Raw genomic sequence first — 24,268 nt, 5'->3', positions numbered from 1 at the left:
ATTCGATTTCTATTGCATACTTTGGAATGTTAATGAAACACTTGGAATTTTATCTTCCCTCATTTGTTTATGGAATGGTTAGCGTCCCAGAATTTGGTCACACCCGGAGTCATGAGTTAAAATGAGTTGAGCTCAAGATTCATTCATTCACCAAAACTCTCACTGGCCTTCTATTACTATGTGCCCCTTATTTTAAAAGAAGTTAGAAATACAAAGAGAAACAAGATGCTGCCCACATCCTCTAGGGAGTTTTGATCCAGTGATGATGGTCAAGGCAAGAAAGAACGACAAGACAGTGGGATAAGTACTGTGGTACGTATGGTGGCTAGAGGTGGGGGTCGCCTGATTCAGGTTGCAGGAATTCAGGAAAGAATCCTGGAGAAAGTGAAGATTAAGCTGGGTGTTAAAAAGAGGGACAAGTTAACTAAATCAAATGACAGGTGAGGGCAGGGCAACAATACTCAGGAAACAAATGAGTAATGGTAGATGGCCATAAAGAGAATTCAGGGAATTATATAAGTTATGGATGAGAACACAGGATTTGGGGGACTGACTAGAGAAGTAGTTGGTGGAGTAGGGATGGGAGAGGATTACGATCATAATCAGGAAGGAGTCAGGATTTGAATGTAGATTTTCTTTTCTTTTTTTTTCTCTCTTTTTTAAGATTTTATTTATTTGACAGAGAGAGAGACACAGCGAGAGAGGGAACACAGGCAGGGGGAGTGGGAGAGGGAGAGGCAGGCTTCCTGCGGAGCAGGGAGCCCGATGTGGGGCTCGATCCCGGGACCCTGGGACCATGACCTGAGCAGAAGGCGGACGCTTTACGAATGAGCCACCCAGGCGTCCCTTGAATGTAGATTTTCTGATTTCAAATCTTATCCTTTCTCATCACACTCTCCTCCCAGCCCAGCCTGTGTGTGCATGTGCACTTGTGAAAGTGCACGAGTGTGTGTGTGAATGTGTGTGTGTGTGTAAGTCATATGTTTGGAATGAGTACTTCACATATATTTTTACCACTCAAGAGATAGTACTTTTCTTTACAGCTAACATGTGGATACACGTTACAATCCTGTTCTAATGAAAAAGAAATGTCAACATACTTTGAAAGAAGCCGTTAACTGTATTTTTACTTCCCGTTATCTGTACTTAAAAAAAAAAAAAGAACAATTCAAGCCATTAGAAGCTGTTTGTGAAATATTTCAGCTTTAAAAAAGTTGTCTTTGATGAGAAAAAGTACAAGCAAAAAAAGAAAGCAAAGCAAACCTTGGCAGCATATAGCTATCACTTTATCTGAGGTGAGAACCAAACATTCTAATAGTGGACTTAAGAACTGTAAATATTGCTCCAGTGATTGGCAATTTTTAGACAGAATTCTGCAAGTGGGCTACCTTTTGCACTTGAATAATTATAAATTTAGATTCATAGATAGGTGGATAATGGATAGGTAGGTAATTTATCTATATAAGGGAAAGAGCTGTTAACCTGTGTCCTTTGAAACACACCCAATATGTTTGACATAGGACCTGGATTCCGTATAAAATGTAAATTTTCTGGTCCAGATTGTTACTTTCCTAATGAGAATTGATAAGTTTGTGTATTTCAAGAGAGACCCTTTGTTATTCTAATCTTCCAACCCAGGCCATTGGTTGCAGAAGGCACAATGAAAACATCTGAGAGGGAGTGTGGTAAGTTTTGAGGCAGTCCAGATGGGGACGCTACCAGAACGAAAAGATATTCCACCGTGGGTGAAAGCTCCCGAAGACTTGAAAGATCCCGAGGTGTTGCAGGTCCAGACGCAGCTCTTGGAAGCTATGTTTGGCCCAGCTGGATCTCGAATCCTGTACATCGAGCAAGTGAGCAAAGTCATGCTCGAGCTAAAGGTTCTGGAATCCTCGGACCTCACCGAGATCGTGGTTTATGGTTCTTACTTGTATAAGCTCAGGGCCAGGTGGATGCTCCAGTCCATGGCCGAATGGCACCGTCAGCGACAGGAACGAGGGATGCTCAAACTTGAGGATGCCATGAAAGCCCTAGAGCTAGGTCCTTGGATGAAGTGAAGCCAGTTTGCAACCAACGTACCTGGAATCAGGATTTAAAGAGTAAACTGTCTCCAGAGCTGGAATGGATGTGGTCTGGTTGAAATTCTCCTCCAGCCTGACAAGGAAAAACCAGCTGATTTTTGGGTCTCCACCTTTGTCTCTGAGTTCTAATGTGGCTCCCCCTCCCAGGTTTGCTAATTAAAATAAAATTTTAAATAAATAAAAAAAAAAAAGAAAACATCTGAGAATAAAAAAAAAAATACATACACAAAAATAATCTAGCCCATATCTAATACTTAACAAATTCAAGTATTTATAGTAAATGGGCTCCTTATAAGGGTGTGATTTAGAAAAAATAGCCTAGAGTTCATATGCATTTTAATCTTGCTCTAGCAAACATATGACAAATATTTCTCCCTTTATGGAAATAATGCGTCATTTAAAAATATAATCTATGATTGAATGTCTAAAGAGAATCCATGTTTCCTGTTGTTTTTCTTGTAAACTAGAATATTTCCATAATCTGAATTAGAAAGTCTTTTTTTTTTTTTTTTTAATGGGATTGGTAAGGGGAGGTAAGGAAGAGGTTAGTCATACCCATGACTCCTGGGAACGTTATCACAGTATTTGTACTTGCTGTCATGTTGTAGCTGGTAAGAAGTAGAGGGCAGAGGTTAACAGATTCCCAACTCTTTTATACTTCTTTGTTTAATTTTGTTTAACTTCTATTCCTCAATTTCTTAACAGTTTCTTCTGTGCTTATATTCTTATTTCATACTCATAACTCCCAAAGCCAACTATCCTTCTAAACTTGGTCAGGATATGCCGTACATACAGTAAAAGGGTTGCATTTTCTAGTTCTACTGCTGCTGAAAAACTGCAATTATATTGCCAACTCTATAAGCACAGAGCATATGTCTAAAGTAAAATATGACTCTATGCCCCTGAATGGGCTATTTTCCATCTGCCCCTCCAGATCATTCTCCAGGTTTCTCCCTTTGTCCCACATTCCAGGAGGCTAATCTGAAGGCAATGTGAAACAAAGTTTCTTTTCCTCTGGCTTTCGGTAGGGCTCAGCCAACGGGAGGTCCTGGTTGCAAAGTGGACAAAAGAAAGGAAACATTGGAGAGTTTCTTTCCTTGGCTCCCTCTGGCTGATTCATGGCTTGACAGTGTCTCTGAGTGCCTCTTCCTTGGGCCACAGCTCCTGTCATGAGACCCTCCCATCAGACACAAGCCCCCTACTCTAACCATACCTCTGTTTGTTACTTCAGCCCTGGTGGTGGTTGGGAGGCTTAGGAATATCTGCTTTACCCTCATCGGTTGGCTTCCCTAAATATTGCCCACCCTTTGTGTCTTCATTAAAACTCTCTTTAATCTTTTCTTTTGAGTGCACCATCTGATTCTTGCCGGAACTCTGACTGATACAACTTCCCAAAGCCAAATGTGAAGAAAACTGGGAAAAATATCAAATTTGGGCAGTAAATCAGCTGAAGTTTATTTTCCTGCCTCTCCATACCCTGCACACAGCAAATACATGCAAATAGGATGTACTTGATTTCTGAAAACAAAAACAAAAACAAAAACAAAACAAAACAAAACAAAACAAAAAAAACCCCGAGATTCCTAGTCGAGGAATTGTAAGTTATTCATATTACATCATGTTTGGCGTTTGCTGTACATCAAAAAGAGGCAAGTGGCATCAATTTGCACTGAAAAGTAAATTGTTTTTCTTCTGTCCTAGACAGCCTTTTTTTTTAAATATGCCAATGTTTTCATGCAAAGAGACATATAAAAGATGGAATAACAGAAGTCAACCCCAGATGACTTCAATGTCTCAGTACTGATCATTTTAGAGGCTCTTCAATCTCTTCTTCAGAATACTCTGATAATGGTAAAATCCTGCTCTCCATCAATGGGTCTGTGCTTGGAAGACAAGATGCATCATGTAACAACTTGTCACTACCTCCATTAATGCAATTTGGGGAACTTGTTTTGTTGCATTTTGTGGCTCATTTCTTACTCCATGCTGCCGTGGTCTCAGTGCTACTTCCTATGATACGTTAGAAATGAATTTTTTAAAATAAGCTCTTGTATTTTGAACCATAAAACAAAATCTGAAGCTAAAATCAAAGGAAGAAGGTAAATTACTTTTAGTGCTCTGCAAAGAAACTTCCACTTGGCTATTTCCTGTTGTTTTGAAACTCTGAAAATCAATACAGAAACATATCATATTCTGAAGGCAGGTCAGCTGTGCACTAGGTGTTTTTAACAGTTGGCTTTGAAGGGGATACTTATGCCCCCTTGACATGAATCTACAGTTCTTTACACTAAGTGTCCCCATGAAACTACATTTTTGCTCGGGCTATCCATCTCAATGGTTATTACTTTTTACTGTTCCAGGCTCCCATCTTCTATTATAGATTCACTGATAGATCAATATGACAGAGGCAAGATAAAAGTCAGTTAGTTGCACATGTCTATTATGAGCCTGAAAATTCAGACACACATTTCTCCCGACAAAAGCCAGGCATGTAACTGAGTCATTATGTGTCTGGGTGGTTTTCTAGTCCTTTCTGTACAAACTCACATTTTTTGACATCTTTCTTAATTTTGAGGTCCTCGTGGCCTGTCAGGGAATTAGGAATGAGTGGTTCCCTAAGGGAAAGAGTGATTTTAAAACACAATCTTCACTTTTGAAAGGAGAGAACAAAACACATTTGCTGCTACACTGAGGCAGTAAAAAGTAGTGCTGACATGCTCAGTTTCTAAACCACAGGCAAGTGGACTGTAAAACCAAGCAATGGTTCAAAGTCAAGGAAAGAATCTTTGTAGTCCTTTAGTGGGTGATGGGAATGACAAAACTGGCTTTGGGTTGGTTGGAAGGCTCAGTTCCCTCTGGGGTTGATCACTTTGGCTATGAATCAGCAACCATTTTGAGAAAGAAGTCGAAATCTACTAAACACTTCCGCCACTGTCCATACGATGGTCTACAATAGCCACAAGCATTGTAGGAAGAGAGTGCTTAAGCAACACCTCAGAGAGGAGTTGGGTAGCAAAAGAGGCTAAGATGCAATGGTTTCATATTTGAAGATTTTGGCTCTTATTGCAATTACTCATGGTTAGATTCCTGATAAGAGATATAAAACTTGAAAAGTCCACCAAAGGTCATTAAAAGTGCAACTAAAATTTAGACCTTTTAATTTAGACCTTTTAATTGATCTCATGAATGGATTTAATAAACATTTACTGAGTTCTTACTGTATCACTTTCTGTGTTTCACTATGCAAGGTGTTCAGGTTAGAAAGAGGATGAAAAGCCACTGCCCTCAAATGGCTTATGATTCAGATGCAGACACAGGCAGGTATAACAGGCAATTAAGTGAAAAATGCACATAGATAAGACAAGACACTACTTTCACACGGACTTAATCTAAAATCAAGAATCCATACACATTTATGGATCCAAAGAACACAATATATTCTTTGGGGGGGGGACGTAGCAGGAAGAAATGGGGAGAAGGGAATAAATGAATGAATAAATGAATGAATGACAGTGAAAGAAGAAAGACATTGCACAGACTGGTAATAATCTGCTATGGACTGAATTTGGAAAATAAAACAACAACAACAAAAAACAAAACAAAACTAGACATCGTAGCACACATTGCTGCTAACAGCTGGATGAGGAGAGGTACTTAGCCCAGATGGGTTTAGGAGAGACCTCCTGGCAAGAAGCAGCACTCAAGGAGATTCTGGAGGCTGAGCAGGGGGTTATCAGGTGAAGAGAGGTGAGTGAAGATATACTGCGTCTATATATACTGATATCTTTATCTATTTTTTATTGTGGTAAAAAATGCATATTATGAGATCTAACCTCTTAGCAAATTTTTAAGTGTGCAGTTCAGGATTGTTAACTCTAAGCACAATGGTGAACAGTAGATCCCTAGGACTTTTTCATCTTGCATGCCTGAAACTTTATACTCCTATAACAGCAACCCCCCAGTTTGCCTTCCCCCCCTGGGGATATTTATCCATTTTCCATTGTAATTTCTTCCCTCTCCTCCATCACCCACAAAGATAAGGGAGTACTTATTTCAAGGCATGCAGGGAGAACATTATGAGTAAGTAGTTTACCATGTCAAAAGGGAGGGTTGGCAAGATTTCATAAGATTGTCAGATCATAAAAGGCCCCACAGATTACTCCAAGAAAATTTTATTTTATCTGGAGTGAAAGGAAGCCAGTGAAATTTTTTGTTAAAGGGTATGAAATGGTCAGGACATCCCCTTCACAACTATCACTCTGGGGACAATTGGGAGGGGGTTACCAGAAGCATGTGAACCAATCTGGAAGAAGTGCTAATTGAGACAAAAATAATGAGGGCCTGAAGGAAGGTGTGGCCATGGTGGGGGTGGAGAGAGGACAGGCTCCTAGATGAGAAAAAACCGTGGAGGTGGAGGTGGGGTCAGGACACGTGACAGTGTGGTGGACTGTCCATTTACTCAGTTTCACGAGACAAAGCAAGTTAAACCTCAAACCTGCTAAAGAGAGGCAGTGACCACTAAATCAGGATCAGGTCTGAGCATGACCAGTTTGCCTACAGTTTATACAATGAAGTTAGCCTCCATATGCAAACCCTAAAAACCTATAGGGGGTGTCCTTTCTTTCCCACAGATCAGTTTTAAGAGCAAGCAGATGATGAAAGAGTATCATAGAAGAAAAAGAAAAGGCAGAGCTGGAGCTCTGTGAAAATCAGTGTCTAGTAATGAATATCAAAAATTCTCCCTTATTTCGTTTTTAAAATATGTTAAATGTCGTCAATAGCATAGTTCTAAAGAAACAATCCTAAGAGTTTGGTTTTATTTTGGCTATACACCTCTTTCAATCAATGAAAATAAATGAAGAATGACTAGGGTCCAGGAATTCAAGAGTGCTAGAATAAGAGGGTTAGTAAGACAAAGACCAAGCTATGCTTTGGTCAGAGATGGGGTAAGTATTTGTAGATACATTTTTTCTTAAAGATTTTATTTTTCAACAGAGAGAGAGACAGCGAGAGCAGGAACACAAGCAGGGGGAGTGGGAGAGGGAGAAGCAGGCTTCCCGCCGAGCAGGGAGCCCGATGCGGGGCTCGATCCCAGGACCCTGGGATCATGACCTGAGCCTAAGGCAGATGCTTAACCGACTGAGCCACGCAGGTCCCCCTAATTTTACACTTTTATCACCCAAAAAGAAATCCTTGTACTCATTAGTAGTCACTCCCATGACTCCCTGTGCTACTCCAGTGCTGGGTAACCTCCAGATCATTATTTCATTCCTTTTTATTGCTGAATAGTATCTCATTGTATGGCTATGCCAAATTTTGTTTATTCATTCATCAATTGATGGCATTTGAATTGTTTCCACTTTTTGGCCATTTGCATGATTATGAGCATCTGTGTACAAGTTTTTGCATGGACCTAGGTTTTCCTTTCTCTTAAATACATATCTAGGAATGGAATTGCTATGACTAACATTTCAATGAACTGCTAAACTGTTTTCCAAAGTGGCTGCACCATAGGGCTCCAGTTTCTCTACATCCCAGCTAATGTTTGTTATTGTCTGTCTGATTATAGTTATTCTAGTGTGTGTAAAGTGGTATCTCATTGTGGTATTGATTTGCATTTTCCTATGTTTGTATTTTAAATCCGTTGACTCAATCTCCTTTTCATTATTTATAGAGCGTATTTCTCTTGCATTTTTTAAAAAAGATACATTTATTTATTTTCTAGAGAAGGAGAGGGGAGGGGCGGAGGGAGAGAGAGAGAGAGAGAGAGAGATTCTTAAAGCAGCCTCCACACTGAGCATGGAATCTGACACAGGGCTCGAGCTCATGATCCTAAGATCATGACCTGAGCTGAAATCAAGAGCTGGACACTTAACCAACTACACCATCCAGGCACCCCATCTCTCGCAGTTTTTTTTTAACCTCATAAAACTTTATGAAAACTCATCAGTCATACATTAGTACAATTACTGCCTAATAAACAGTACAAAATTCATGGGCTTGAAATATTAAGCATCTATTAGTGTGTGAATCCATGATTTAGGCTGGGTTCAGCTAGGTAGGTCTGATCTGAGCTCATTCAGATGTTTGGGGTTAGCTGATCACTGGCCAATCTAGGCTGGCCCAGACAGGACAGCTCCACTGTCCTCCATGTGTCTCCTGCCCTGCAGCAAGTAGGGCCAGCCATGTTCTTCCCAGACAGTGGCAAATACAAATGCTTTTCCCTGCCTCCTTTGCTTCTGGTACAACTGCTTACACCTCATTGGCCAAGCAAGTCGCATGGCTAAACTCAGAACTGGGTGGCAAGGAAATATGTTCATTTCTTAATGGGAAGAACTGCAAAGTCTCATGGCAAAGGGCACGGATACCATGTTGGTGAAGCATCTAGGCCACTCATGGCATCGGTCTACCCCATGTATTATACTATCACTCAGAAGAGAGATCGATTAAACTGGTAGGTCAGTGGCTGTTGCTTCACTGACCTACACCAGGGCCACATTTGTTCTTAGGTCTGCCTGTGTGAAGAACAGATTCATTAGCTACTCTCTAGGGTTAAATTTTCTCCTGGTAACAACAATCTATTTTTAGAAAATAGGAAAGATATTTATGTGTCAAATAAATATGCTATTGTTTGAAAATATCTTCAGTGCCATAATGAGAACTCAGGACACACTTAGATCAAATAAATAGCAGCAGGTACTGTACTCTGAAATATTCTGGGAAGTGTTTAAGCCTAGGATAGATGGCATTATTTAAGTATTTATAAGTGTCATATCACCTGTTTTAGGAAAAGCTAATAGAATGTCTTGCAGACATTTCAGGTTTCCCCCAAAATGCTTCTGTAATCTATTTCTATAGGATTGGCCATTGTGGAAGCAGACGTATTATGGGTCAATACCAGTGAAAGGACTCTCTACACAGATATAGGATTCACAGTCCATTAAGCTTCAGGTCTGCCCTGATGTGGAGTCCTCTGATGTATTACTATTATATCCTATTTTTGTTGACTCAGTTACTATGTCAGCAAAACCAAACATTTTGGCTTGTGGCCCAGCCTCATGCTGTCTATGGAGGGTATATTTTTGCCTCTACCACCATGACCGTAATGAGCAACTGGCATTAGTTTGATTTGCATAATTGTGTGCTTCCAACGTAGACTCTGTCAGTAGGAAACAACTTGTTGTGATGAGACCCATAGCATATTATCTGTTTTGTGCTATCAGCATTTATTTATGTAAATTCCATCATTACAAGGGGTCATTTTCCAACCTTCTATGATGAAATCACATTCTCTGCCAATAAGCAGGAAGAAAATACTATAGCGGAAGAGCTGGGCATATTTTGTCATTCACAGCTGTTGGTCAAGGAGTCGGAAAGGGTATTATTGGTGGTTGCTTGCTTGTTTGTTTGTTTGTTTTAGGCTAGTTTGTCTTAAGGACTGACAGATACAATGACAATCTGAAAGTCTATCTCTGACCATTTAGAACTAATGCCATCAAGCAGACACATTCTCTTTTCGTCTCACACATACATATACATACACCACAAAGGGTGTCCAACTCATTTAAGATTTTCTTTAAGAATAATTTATGGTCGAAAAAAATATTTTGTGTTCCCTAGATGATGAGTTGAATGTTTTCTTTGATAAGAAGCAGAACTCTGTAATTTATTCATGCAAGAGATAAAAAGATAGAAAAACTAACCAGGATATCCCACTTGTAAAAGTAGCTGAAAGAATGGGAAGGAACCATGTGGAACCGAGATTTTGCAAACTAAACCTCATAACTCTGGTCACAAAAAAAATAGCCAAGGTCAGTTGTGCATCTTGTCATTAGAGGTAGATGAGCATCCTAAGTGTCAATGTAAGCGGAGCTGTAATTTATACATTTCTGTGATAGTTTTGCTAGTTAAGCACAAAAAGATGTCAGCGTTTAACCTTACTTCAAGGAATGACAATGCAGAAAAAAAGGGGGAAAAGAGAAAGAAAGCCCAGCAGTCAAGCATTTTAAATCTAGTTGACACCTGTCAAAAAGAACCCTTACTAAAAGGAAGATAATTAGAATATTGCTTTATTGTGAGCTCATACTTTCCAGCCTGGTCTGTATCACGCTTCAGGCTGGTCAGAGATGAGAAAGAAGAGGGAAAACAGTAAAAATGAAAAAAATCAACCAGAAACCAAATCTCATACTTCAGCAACCATACATTTAACAGTTGTCTTTGCAGAGGCTCTGGGAGCCCAGCTGATCATTCAGCTCAAAATGAACTCAGAAATGATCTTTTAAGGAATACAACATGAAAACCATATTTGGTAAAGTCCGTAAAGGAGAATACACGGGATTTCCCAAGAAATCTTTCCAACCCTCTGTGTTAAATTGAGAAAAAAAAAAAAAAAAGAAAAAAAATTCCACTAAGCCCAACTTCTTAGTATGATAATCCTTTCAAAGAGTATCCTTTGTACGTGTGTGCATGTGTGTGTGTGTGTGTGTGTGTTTTCACTTAACTTTTGACACTTTGGCAGGTAGGAGGGCACTTATTCACAAGTGTACAATACCCAATCACATGGAATATTCTTTCCTTTTATGTAAGCATTTAGAGCTTCAATTCATAACTAAGATGTTTATCATGATTTTCTCCCCATTCTCTCCCTTTCAATTTCCCTTCTCAATAACATTTTCCTTATTTTGTATTGTGTGGATGAAATGCCTCCACATAAAATACGCAGAATCTCCTGCCCCTTTGACTTCTACTTTGACCACCTGTGGCAAATGAAACTGAATGAGGAATCAGTGATCAAATAAATGACAGCCGCTCTGATGTACTGCACAAAACATGTGATTAGGAGTGATTAGACAGGATTTCATTCCCAGGCATTTGCACTATTTATGTAACATGTCAGCCTTTTAACATGTTGGCTCCTCAGCTTCTTCATTTGTAAAAGGCAATGGAGAACTCTAAGGGTCCTTTTAATGTGATCTTTGAAATGGCACCAGGATTTATGCTGTCAATGTGCTCAATTGCTTGCATTGGGAATAGAACTAGGAATGGAAAAGTGAGGTCTCTTGATGTTATTTCTTGTGTGGACAAGTTCTCAAAGGGAGAGGAAAAGCTGCTCAAAGAAACATCAAGCCAGGCAAGCAGAACACACATTCTCACTGGAATACCTCCTCAAAAAGAGTTTAAATAAGCGACCTACCTAGAAAGGCAAAGCCGGTTGTGGAAGAAAAGCTGGGAGAAGCAAAGCTCTGGTCATTGCTTCACGGACAGTGGGGCCGTTACACCACACACAGGTCAAAGGGAGAAAACAGCCTTTCTGAAGAGCCCACCACGTACCAGAGAAGTGGAAGTTGAAAGGCAATGTGAAATGTTACCTAAAAGCCAATCCCAAAATGGGGCCAAAGCCCAGAAGGATGTAGTTTAAGGAACCAAACAGAGGGAGACCCATGTGGGAGCAGTTGAGCAAGAAAGACTGAAGTAAATGACAGTAGCAGTTAGAAAAAAGTTAATATATTTGACCACAGGGACTGACAGAGGCATCTGGAAACAATGAAAAACGGAATTTATTTTTCTCTAGAAGTTTTCTTTGAAAATAACCCTCCAGTGGAACAAAAACCACAATAATATCCTTAACATTTCACTTTTTGTGTTTTAAAAAATTGATGTAAGAAACAACACAAAATTCTGGTTTTGTTAATTAAGGGGAAGTATGATTTACAAAACAATCCCTTGTAGCCTTTCTGATTTCATGAGGTCTTACTCCACTTAGAAGAAGCCCTGAGCATAAGAAGAGAGCTTAATAAATACTTTTTCTCTATATTCCCTCTAGCCATGCTTTACTCTGCTCACCCTCTTTTGGACATATGGAAACATAATGGGGAATGAACAGAAGACTCAATGATGTCTTTTCTTGGATAATGACAAAGGAAAAAACCCATGCTGATCATTTATCATATGTAATGTACTCATATCAAAGATAACATAATCAGAGGAAAGTGGGTTACAAACTACCCAATTGACTCAGCAGGTATCACCAAAATATTTGCAGGTTGCTTGGTAACCCAATTAAAAGTCTCTATTTAAATCTCAGATCATTAGTGACTGAAAATCACTATCATTTGATGGCTCATCTCAGTCCAGTTCTTAGGGGAGATTTTCCTACATCAAAAAACTACCAACATATTTGGCACTAATTGGCTCCCCTGGTGGCAATCTCAGCCTATAGGCCAAGAATTGAGTGGACCTGGGAGGCTAAGCTATTTCCCCAGCCTGAGAGTTGGTGCTTCTCAGCACGGGCTGAAGGACATTGGTGGGTTAATATGAAAATTTTACATAGATATTACCTGTCTTTGGATTAATTGAAATGTTCTATATTTAAGTATATCATATTGGTAGCAAGTTCTTTTTTTAAATTAAGTTCCATTTAGGACTTTCTTATTAAAATATCTCCCCTCTCCTCCTCCCCCTCTTTTTTTTTTTTTTCAGGTCCTCTCCCAAACTTGCAATAATTAACAGGAAGAATATGAAACTTTATCATCTCAAAATTAGAAACCTGAATTACAGATATTGATGCTACCCAAAAGACAGACCCAGATTAAAAGGGAAATTGTTTCTTCACTAAAATTAATGGGTTGATGACCTTGTTACTATGCTGGATATGATAAGAACTTCTGTAGTGATAGATTTCCACAGTATTCAAATAAATATATATAAGACGGCATTATTTGAGTACTTTTCTTTTGAAAATCAACCTGAAATTGATCTTTTTTAGATAATGAATTTTCCATAGATTATGGTATTGAAAGTTGTAGAAAACCTCAAAATCGGTGAAGAGACATACATATGGGGAACATACAATTGCAGAATCCTAGGTTTGCCACCAGTAATGACATTTTAACTAAATATGTCTATCTTGGACATTTGACTATGAAGAAAAGGATAATACAGAGTATTGCAAGATAAATTCATTACATTTATGGTACAATATTTGACACAGACACAAAAGATAATAAGAGCTGTGGAACAATGTTATGAAAAATAAAATCGAATACAAAAGAACTGGACTAAGAGAAAAGCTGGGCTCCGGGTATTATTGCTATCTCTTTGGTCCTCAGTTTTTTTACCCGCAAAGCTGGAAATAAGGACCTACAACACCTCTTTTTAGCTCAGGAATTGTGAGATTCCCTTAGAAAAGATACCTTTGCAATTTTCATTCTACTGATGTCTACTTCTGGTGTACTGGGATATGAAGAGTCAGTTACATTTTGTCCTCAAGAATTTCAACAAAAATTCTGAAAGGACAAAACCTGCTGAATTTATTGGATTACAGCATTTTCTAAAATGAATCTCAGAGGATTCACTATGAGAAATATTTAACCAGATACATGGATAGTTTTAGTTTCATCTGGACATAGTGTCACAACGAAGAAAAGTGGACTTGTTGAGTAGTATTGAAAGAAACAGTGGGGGGAAACTCTAACATTTTTATACCAATGAAACTTTCTCAACACAGCAGTCAAGACCACAAACATGCCGTGTCTGAATTGATAAAGTGCAGTAGCTTCCAACCACTTACAAATCAGAAAGATTGAGGTTTTTCCTGAATTATTTACTGAGACTAACAGATCACAATACTTTCTTATTTTCCACCTTTATTGTTAATAATTTTTGTTGAATTTGGGACTAACGTTTTGCAATTTATTTTATGCAGGCAATCTTTGATTCAATTACTTGCAGCAAAGGCTTTGAGGAGGCAAGGTTCCAAGCACTATTCTCCAACTGATGTCTATGAGAATATGTATAGTCCATTTAAGTCCCATAGGCATTCAAATAGACTTCTTTCTTTTTCTATGCCTGCAGTGCATATGTTCAGCTCATATAGTAAAGATGATCCAGTGCTAGGAAAGTACTTGAATGTGTCATGACATCATGGAAGAGACTGCATTGGTTGTGTCACACCATCTTTGGTTCATGAATTCCCTATAAAAACAGAAGAAGTTCACCAAGTAAAGTTTGTAAAATTCTAGACCCAGGAGTGTCTCAAAGAAAAAAAAAAAAAGTCTGGTGTTCTGTTAATCTAGGGAATGTTGTATGCTATACCCTACTGATTATAGAATCACAGACCATAATAAAATCTTTGAGAAATCCTCAAGTGGGAGGCAAGCATTGTTAATTTGCTTAATCTAATCTAGTTTATTTGCTTAATCTACACAAATTTGATCATAAATCTATTTTTCTCTTTAGTACCTATGTATTCGTATTCTAAGGTCTCTAATAAAACAGCCAGGCACCCTTTGTAGTAGGAACACTCAGAGATTTTCCAGAAAATTGTGCTTTTTTGGGGGGGGAGGGTTTCCTTATATTGAACTTCCTTGTTGCCTTCACCTATCCATTGTTACCATGCATCCTAAAGATACACAGTGAATATCGACCTTGTGGCAGTATTCCGAATATTTTAAATCAAGACAAGAATTAATTTTTTTCTCTATGACACATCTCCTGCACACTAAAAATCTTCAGTCCTTTAGACATTTCTTTATGCTACAGTTTCAAGAAGATTCCCCTTCTCTGAATATGCTCCAATTTACCACTACTCTTACAGGCAACACTAACAAAGAATACAGTATCCCACGGGGGTAGAACAGAGCAGCGTAGAGGGAAACTATCACCTCCTCTATGGAGTAGTCAGTAATTTATCATAAGGATTACTTGCTCTGCTTTTGCGAAAGAAGACTTTAACAGATGTCCAGTGTGGTAGGCAGAATTCTAAGATGGACCCAAGATTTCCTGCCTGACTCTTCTTGTTCATTCCCTAAACAGTCCCTGGGACTCTGAATATGATGAGTTTTACTGCTATAATTAATTACTATATGGTACAGTTGACCTTAAATTAGGGTGGGCCCAACATAATCACATTAGCCTTTTAAAAGCAGAGAGTTTTCTCTGCCTGCTCCCAGACCAGTAAGTCAGAGATCCAAAGCCGGAAAAGGATTCAAAGAGCTGTTGCTGGCTTTCAGATGGAGGGGGCCATGCAGCATGGCATATAGGTGATCTTCAGGATTACCTGAAGTGATCCTGAGCAGTCGCCGGCTGATAGGCGGCAAAGAAACAGGAATCATCTTCCGAAAACCACAGAAACTGAGTTTGGCCAAAAAAAAAAAAAAAAAAAAAAAAAACCTGAATGATCTTGGTAGTGGATCCTTTTTCAGTATTTTGAGATGAAAATTTAGGCAGGCTAACACCTTGATTTTGGCATTATGGGAACCTGAGCAGAGAAGATAGTTAACACTGCACCAGATTACTAACCTATAGAACTCTAAACAAATAAATGGATATTTTTTTAAGTCACTAAGTTTGTAGTAATTTGTTACACAACAATAAAACCCTAATAAATCCAGATGACCAAAACTCATCGTCTTTGCCGTATTTTGCTTTTATAAGTGTTTTGTGATATATGTCGGTAATGCATGGTCTGTTTTCTCTGGCGGAACAGCTTTAAGTATCCTGCATAAATATTACTTGCATGCCCCTCTTCTTTGTTTCCAGTAAGATGCTGCCAGCATGCATTCTCTGATTCATGGATTTTCCCTACAAATTCCTATTTTATGGCCATAAAGATCTATCTCACTTTTTTTCTTTTTTTTACTTTCTTTGGACTTTTTCATTAAGATATGACATTGCAAACCTAAATTCTAAGCATGAGACATATAACATAACTGATTACTTATGATAACTATTTACCTTTTTCTATTAACATTATAAAAGTGTACTCTGTTGATTACCTAAACCCTAGTATTGATATGCTGATTGACCTCAAGTATTGATTATGACCTCTTTTCTCATTTGCTTTTTTCCTGAGAAGTGCCAGGCATCTTCTCTACCATTATCTTTCTGACTCATGTTCTTTGTCCTTAATAACTGGTAGTAAAGATTTTTTTCTATTTCTTCTCCTACAGTTTATTTTCAGCTTGTACAGCTCTGTACCACTCATTCTTTGACCAGCTATCTTAGTCCATCATCACTATGTCTTTAGTCAAGATCTAAGACACACCTATTATCTGTTCTATGGTACACTTTGGTATAGAAAGTTCTTTACTGCCCATAACCTCATTTCTCTTTCAAAATCCCAGCCTTAAAATGAATGAAAAGGTGGAGGTGTTATCTGGGGCCCGAAATTCTTCAGTATTATATCCCTGAAGGTATCTGTTAACCCTTTTCTGTTGGTTTTCCTTACCCTGTATAAATAAGAAATTGTAGATAATAGTTTGACAGCCTGGTAATTCTTAGAAGTCTACAATATCGCATAAACCTTCCTCAGGAAGTAGCAACTTCTGGATGAACAAGTCACTAGAAGTTTCCTGCCACATCCTCCTACTTTTGCTTCTAAAAACACTAGCCATTCCTTCTCAGTCTCCTTTGCTGGCTCCTTCTCTAATTAAATCTCTCTGCCCACATCTCATTCTGAGTTCAGTTTGAGCATGTTCATGTATGCACTTGGCTGGCCAACAATAATCTTAGTAAACAATGAAATACCCCCTTCTCTTTTGTACTTTTAATGGAAATTAAGGAGTTATACCTTCAAAATATGATTCCTACTATTTGATTTTAATATGGCTGGTGATCTAGGCTATAAATATCAAAGATTAGTATCTTCATTAGGCTGAATATTTACACCTCCTATTCATATGCTGAAACCTAATATCCAGTGTGAAGGTACTGGCGATGGGAATTTTGGGAGGTGATTAGGTGATGAGGGTGGAGCCCTTGTGAATGGAATAGTGCCTTATAAAAACCCTAGAGAGCTCCCTTACCCCTTCCACCATGTGAGGACACAGCAAGAACACAGCTATCTATGAACTAGAAAGTCATCCCTCACCGGACACTGAATCTGACGACACCTTAATCTTGGGCTTCCCAGCCTCCAGGACCGCATAAATAAATGTTTACTGTTTAAGCCACCAGTTTAGGGAATCCTTGTAACAGCAGCCAGAATAAGCTAAGACTAATTTAGTGACATTTGCCTTAAATTGCCACATGGCTTCTAGATGTCAGGAATGGCAAGAGGTTTGTCTTATTCTCCAGATAGCAATATTCAAGGAAAGTTCTATCTTTGGCCTTATCCCAAAGAGTAATTGAATTCAAGAACCTCAATTAACCCTCGGTCTACTCCAATTGTATCTATCTTTTGTCACTACTATTTAATTGTCTAGCTGCTTTAGATCTGAAAACTTGAGTAATTGGTGGGGGATGGGGGATGGCATGTGCACATACATATATGCGGTGGTTCTCTTTGGTTATTATATTTTTCTAAATATTTTTTGATGCTTTCCTCTTTGTTCATTATGAAACTCATAACTATTATTTTGCTTTCTCATTATCCTATAAACGTAGCAAATACACTTGATTTTTGCTTTAGAAATTTCCCAGTTAATCAACATCTCCCTAATTAGTTCAACATTTTCATTAATATTTACTTTCATTAATATCTATATTCTCCTTCAACTTCAGTTCCAAACCACAAGATCTGAAAACATTTCTTTAACTGCACAAATTTGGCAAGTCATCAGTACAAATTCTCTTCTACCCTCTCTTTTCAATGACAGTAAGTAAAAATGATCTGAATGTGTTTATACTGCTTATACAGCATTTTGCCCTTTCCTATGTTCTCCTGAAGAATAACACGTTATTTTCTGTTCTGTACTTTAATCTTATAGCAAAATGATAAATTAAATGTGAGTAGGCTCTAAAATCTTTGAGAAGATACATGTCCACTATTATATATATATACAATTATTATATGCATATTTTGCATTATTGTATCTATCCATAAAAATCTCTTAGAGAAAGGTCACATTGAAGACTGGCAAACCAATATTTTCATTCAGCATTGGAACAGATTATTATTTCCTTGGTTGAGTTTCCAATGAAATGACTGGGATAAATTTAGGGGGCATGTTGTACTCAAAATAAGTGTCTTAAATTCTTTTTTTTTAAAATTTTATTTATTTATTTGAGAGAGAGAATGAAAGAGAAAGAGAGAGAGCATGAAAGGGGGGAGGGTCAGAGGAAGAAGCAGACTCCCTGCTCAGCAGGGAGCCCGATGTGGGACTCGATCCCAGGACTCCAAGATCACCTGAGCTGAAGGCAGTTGCTTAACCAACTGAGCCACCCAGGTGCCCCAAGTGTCTTTAAATGGTAAAATTGTGCTTCACTCAGTGATAAACAATGATTGAATGGAAAGCCAAATCATGTCTCCATCTCTTGTTAGAAAACTCATGCTTCTTTAATTGGAATGCTGGCAAAAATCTTCTGCTACTATGGAATTGTTGTTTTCTTTTCTCCTTGACTTGCTTATTCTTTCCTTTTATCAAATATAGCTAAATTTACATAATTTAAATCTGTAGATCAAGTAACTACACATGCACAAATAATATATTGATATAATTATTTTTAGTTGACTAACCTTAAAATGATGAGACAAAATAAAATATATTTTATTTTATTTACTTTCATGGTACAGTTTAAGCTTTTTGTTTTGCTTTGTTTGTGAGAAATGAGAACATGAAGAATGGGAGGATGAAAGAGAAATTTAAGATTTTTCGAGCATTTATTCTGAACCAGTAATTCTACATGTTGTATGCCATCAAATCTTCAAAATAATCTCAAAAATTCATTATTTTACCATTCCTATAGATAAGAAAATAGACTCAGCAAAAGCATTTGTTGAAAGCCATACAACTAGTGGGTGCAGATGCTTCTTTACTCTACCAAGAAGTAGACAGGTTCCAAAGCCCAAGTTCATGCCAGAGACCCACCCACCCTCCTGTCCCTTAACCCTACTGCTATTTTAAGACAAATACTTTTAGGACAGTAGGTTGAGGTTTCCAAGGCCTTATTAATTCTCTCCATAGTCCAAGTACAGCCGTTTTTATGCCACTTGAAAGAAACAGGAAATTTATTCCTCGTGGTTCTGATTCATGTATACTTTACTCAGAAAGAGGTCTAATGTTTTATCAAGAGCTTTTTGAACTGCAAGCCAGATGACTTTTTAATTTTTTTTAAGTTACTGGAAGTCAAATGTTGATATAAACAAAATGGAAGCACCTCAGACTATTGGATTAAAAGCAAGACTTAAATCCCTAAGTTTATACTCATAATGATACACTATAAATATAGCAAAGCATATTTTATTGTTTATACTTTGGATTGCTATAAGTTAACATTTTAAACACAAGTGTGTTTTTTCCCCTTAGCACTTATCAGGTGTGTGTGTGTGTGTGTGTGTGTGTGTGTGTGCGCGCGCGCGTGTGTGTTGTTTCTATTTCCTCTTGACAATTCGTGGTAAAGAATCTACTTTAAAAAACTACCAGTATTTTGGGCGCCTGGGTGGCTCAGATGGTTAAGCGTCTGCCTTCGGCTCAGGTCATGATCCCAGGGTCCTGTGATCGAGTCCCGCATCGGGCTCCCTGCTCCTTGGAAGCCTGCTTCTCCCTCTGCTTCTCTCTCTCTCTCTCTCTCTCTCTCTCTCTGTCTGTCATGAATAAATAAATAAAATCTTAAAAGAAAAAACTACCAGTATTTCTAGGAACTTTTTTTTCTATACAAGTCAGCATTGTCTATAGGCCCATGATTGAAGTCCCACTTGAATACATGATACCAATGATTTCATGCAAAGTTAAAGATGTTAGCTTTAAAACTGTAAGAAGTCTGGTAGTTCAGAAACATTAAAAGTAAATTTCCCAATTCTTTTAAAAAATAGTTGAGACTGTGGAGGAAACAAAAATTGTCTGGACTTTGGTGAACTGAGGAAATAAATCCCACTCTGTATAGATTAGCTTCCTAATGTCACAAGCCAATTTAGAAATTATGCACAAGATGAATCTCTTTCCTCTCATTGCACCGATGTATTTAGCTTAATCACGAGCATCAGTGGAGACAGAGATTGAAAAATAAATTGTTCACTGTCTCCAAGACAAACCCCAAAGAGGAAACTTGATATTCTGCATAAACTCTATCTCTGCAATATGCTTTTGAAAAAGACAGTGTATAATTATATGTAGCACCATGAGACTTATGTGTTTATAAATATTTTCAAAAGCCTTTGAAATTGTTTGTAAATCCAAAGTTTATAAATGACTTATGAAATCCACAAATTTGCTAAATATGTTTCTGTATTTTCATATTATGCTCTGTGATTTTTCTTTCTATGTGATGTAAGTCAAAGAAAATGATATACAATATGACTAGATGGGACTAAAATTTCCAAACAAAAGAAGCATCTGTTTTTCTAATTTAGTTTTTGAATTTATGTTGGTTTCACAATTGGTTACACTGCAAACAATGTGGTTCAAATGACAATGACATTGATTACAATTCTACTTTGCACTAAGAGCAGTTTTTATCCACGATTGTCAACTCCTTTAACTAGCAATAACTAAGCTTTTCTGCACCTCTGTACCTTGGGTATTGTTTTATCCAATCTGAAGCACATTGAACTATAACTTTCCAAGAGGCTGACACAGTTTTCATGAAGCCAGAGATGGGTAGAATTTTAAAGAATGTGTTGCTTATCTTTTGATGTGCATTTTAAAAGTTTTGAGCAAGCTACTTATGACTGGTTTCTCTGTTATGCTCATCTTTCTAGTAGTTTGAAATGATTCCTACCTAGTGCAGGGACCACTGGCCAGGTGAGCTTTGTCTCATCATTAATTCCTATTTTCTTTATGTTTCTGTGCGGTGTGTTCCTACTTCCTCTCTTAGCCAATGGAAGAGGCTATGTCATAAATTGGCAACAAGCCTTCCAAGTATCATCCCCCCATACAAATCTTTATTCCTAGGATGGTTTCCATCAATTGCTTTAGTCCAAAATTTCACTTTACAGATCATCAAAGTACTCATGTCTACACCTCAATTCTTAAAAATCTTTTTTACCTCTATGCTGTATCCAAATAGACTGAGTCCTTCAAACAGGGAGAAATCTGCATTCTTTGTATCTCTTTGTCTTAGTCATTTGTTCATTCTGCAAATACTTCTTAACTATTATGTTTAAAATAGTAGCCTCAGTGCTGGTGCATAGGAGCAACCAAACATGATTTCCTGTTTAAGATATTTATTGTTCCAATAAGGTAAGAACTCTAATGAAAACTCATTGGCAACTGAGTTGACTAGTGTACTCTACTGAAATATTTTCACACTGTAATTTGTATCTATAATATTAGAACATTTACATTGTGTAATTTCTACAGTTACAAGATCTTTGGTACTGATGACTACCATTTTGTACTTATTCTGTTGAGCAGGAATTGTATTACTCTATGAACTAGAAATGGAAAACTCTGAATCATCTCCCAAGGGTTTTGTTTTTACTGTGATGCCTTTAATGATTTCATTAGTTTTTAGTTGTATATTAAAATACCACTTTTATCTTATAAGTAAGGTAAGCTTAATGGGCATTTTTTAAAATGACAAGAACAAGATATTATAATAAGGTATTAAATGGAGATCATTTCTCAACAGTGAAACCAGACCAGCTTTAATGTATGCTTTATCAAATGGTATTCTCTCCTATAGCAAAGAGAAATTGCCAGCTAAACTTAATACCTCAGTGAGAGAGCCAAAAATGGCTTATTACCTGAATTCTTTTCATGCAATTTTTTACATTCCCAGATATGTAAATCTTACTTGAATGGCCTTATAATAAAGTGGATAACCAAACCCAATTCTGGAGTCAAAAATAGTTGGGTATAAAACCCATTTTTGCTTCTCATGAGTTGTATAGTTGTGGGGAAATGATTTTGTCCCCTGAAAACTCAGTTTTGCTATCTGGGGAATGGAATGATAAAAAGCATATTAATGAGTTAATGGTGGATACTTAAAAAAGAGCTTAGCACAAAGCAACCACTCAAGAAATGTTAGCTAATGCTATTATAATAAGTGTTAAATGAATTAAATTTTTGCTAAATTTATTGGAACAGTTAAATCAAGTCATATAAGATCACAGATGAATTAATAAATTATTAACTGATTAGGAAGAAACTGATCCTTTTGGTGATTCTCAATCTATCCTTATTATGCAAAGTCTCAGCACAGTTTTACTGAAGTGACTATAGCATTGTTTAGTAACTATAAGAGACATTTAGTCATCACTTCATCACAACACCACTGTCAGGTAGATAATATGGTATCCATTTTAAAAGTGAGGAGACTGAAGGTCAGAATGCAAAAGTGATTTTTCAGGGTAAAACAACTGTGAAAGGGGCTGTCCTGGGATCTAGGTGCATTAACTTCTACACATCATATGCTTTCCAATAGCCTGTAGTTCTCATTAGAATTATTTAAATACAGTTAGCGGGCACCTGAGTGGCTCAGTCGGTTAAGCTTCTGCCTTTGGCTCAGGTCATGATCCCAGGGTCCTGGGATGGAGCTCTGCATAGGGCTCCCTGCTCAGCAGGGAGTCTGCTTCTCCCTCTGCCTCTCCCCCTGCTTGTGTTCCCTCTCTTGCTCTACTCTCCCTCTCAAATAAATAATGTAAAAAAGAAATACAATTAGCAATTAGATTTGTCAAGAGTCAAATCATCATTGCTGACCTAATAATTATTAAGTGTCTATTACTTGCTAAATACTATGTAACAGTCCTTAATACATATTTTTAAAACATAATCCTTCAGTCATTAGCTATACTTATTGGGCATCAATTCTGCTGCTATACTAGCTAGAAAGAATATTCTAAAGATGATGCATTCCTAACTATAAAGAGCTTACAATGTTATAAGGGAAAGGCACAAATAATCATATTATAGTAGAATATAATGTGTCACCATAATGGATTTTCATCCCATTATCCCCATATTATAGATGCAGAAACAGAGGCTTAGTGAGAAACATAAGCAGTTATAAGATAATGATTAATATGAGAAACAGTCTGGATTCAAACTCAAATCACTTTACTGATTATCCTTTTAAAGTTTTCAATATGCCATGCCCATATTCATTGCCAGCAATGGATTTCTGATGCTTAGATACACAGCCCTTTGTGTAGCTGCATCTTTACTGGTGTGGTTTTAGACCTGTCTGGCTCCAACCTAAGGGAATGTTTTATAATGTAGAATGAATATAAAATATGCCAGACACTGTTGCTTGCATACTAACCACCATTCTCCACTTTTTCTTTTATTAAAAAAAGTTGTTCAAGCATTGCATACTCATGCATTTCTGGATTCCCCTTAGCTCCAGATAATAAATCATGATTGGTCACAGGACCAGGGCAAGCTCATCTCCCTTGATAATTTAGGCTAAGGTCCTATCATTCAGTTCTGGCAAATAGGTTCAGAAGAGACATCTGCTGGGAGCCACCTGGATAGAGTCCATTCAAGAGATACACAGAAGGGAAAGACTCCATTTTATACCCTTCTCTATTTTGTGGCCATCTTGGATCCATAAAAGACAAACTTACTCACTGAAGATGACAGATCATAAAGAGAGAAAAAAGTTAGGTCATTGATGATGTCAACATGCCACTGAATTATTCAACTCTCAAACCACTTTACCTCCAGATTTCTAATTATGTGAAATAATGATTTTAGTTATTGCCTAAGTAACTTTGTATTGGACTTTCTAATTTTTTGCATAAAAGAATTGTAAAAAGGTATTTTTGTGGGATTCATCACATAGGATCGTAATAGAAATAGTTTTCTTTTTCCTTATTTGAATTTTTCTCATGTTTCGCCCTCCCCCCTAATATGACATTTTAATGACATGTACATCTTACAGTCATATTAGGGTGTCTAAGATGAAGTTTAAATTATTTTATTGGGCCAAAATTTGACTATCAAGCCATGATTTGTTAAGAAGGCTATATAGTTACTGGGCAAATAGGAGATACTCAAAGATACTTAGGGATTGTTTGGCTTTAAAGACATCTTAATCCAGAAATATGTCTGACTGTCTAAAAGTACAGAGCAGGATCAGGGCAATAAACCTAATTGCCATATATAAATTTGGGTGGCAAATCAATCAAAAAGTGATTCCCTTTTACTCAATTTTATTGCAGGAATAGGAGGCAAATGCAACTAGAAGGAAATAAAAACATTCAAGAGAAATAACAGAATATTTGCTATGTATATGTGCTAAGCTGTATTGTTCTGATACTTAGTCAAGGTGTATCAGTACTGTAGGAGAGGCTGTAGAAAATAAGT

The 24,268-nt window shown here is 37.4% G+C and overlaps 1 protein-coding gene and 1 pseudogene across 1 annotated transcript; one reads left to right on the top strand and one right to left on the bottom strand.

Annotated features, from left to right (window-relative positions):
* The first annotated feature begins 224 nt into the window (after positions 1 to 224).
* Positions 225 to 2,216, top strand: LOC113908791 (developmental pluripotency-associated 5 protein-like). The gene is made up of 2 exons (XM_027569237.2): positions 225 to 312; positions 1,639 to 2,216. The coding sequence occupies exon 2, from the start codon at positions 1,707 to 1,709 to the stop codon at positions 2,055 to 2,057; it is 351 nt and encodes a 116-aa protein (XP_027425038.1). The 5' UTR covers positions 225 to 312; positions 1,639 to 1,706; the 3' UTR covers positions 2,058 to 2,216.
* A 1,092-nt stretch (positions 2,217 to 3,308) lies between these two features.
* LOC113908786 overlaps positions 3,309 to 24,268 on the bottom strand; it is a 56,374-nt pseudogene continuing 35,414 nt past the window's right edge.

This window comes from Zalophus californianus, chromosome 4, assembly GCF_009762305.2.
Source record: "Zalophus californianus isolate mZalCal1 chromosome 4, mZalCal1.pri.v2, whole genome shotgun sequence".
In the NCBI taxonomy this organism is placed as follows: Eukaryota; Metazoa; Chordata; class Mammalia; order Carnivora; family Otariidae; genus Zalophus; species Zalophus californianus.
The sequence above is the reverse complement of the archived record's forward strand: the minus strand, read 5'-3'. Positions and strand labels throughout refer to the sequence as shown.

Excerpts from the sequence above, each read along its gene's own strand:
- LOC113908791 (XM_027569237.2), top strand. The coding sequence starts at position 1,707 with ATGGGGACGCTACCAGAACGAAAAGATATTCCACCGTGGGTGAAAGCT.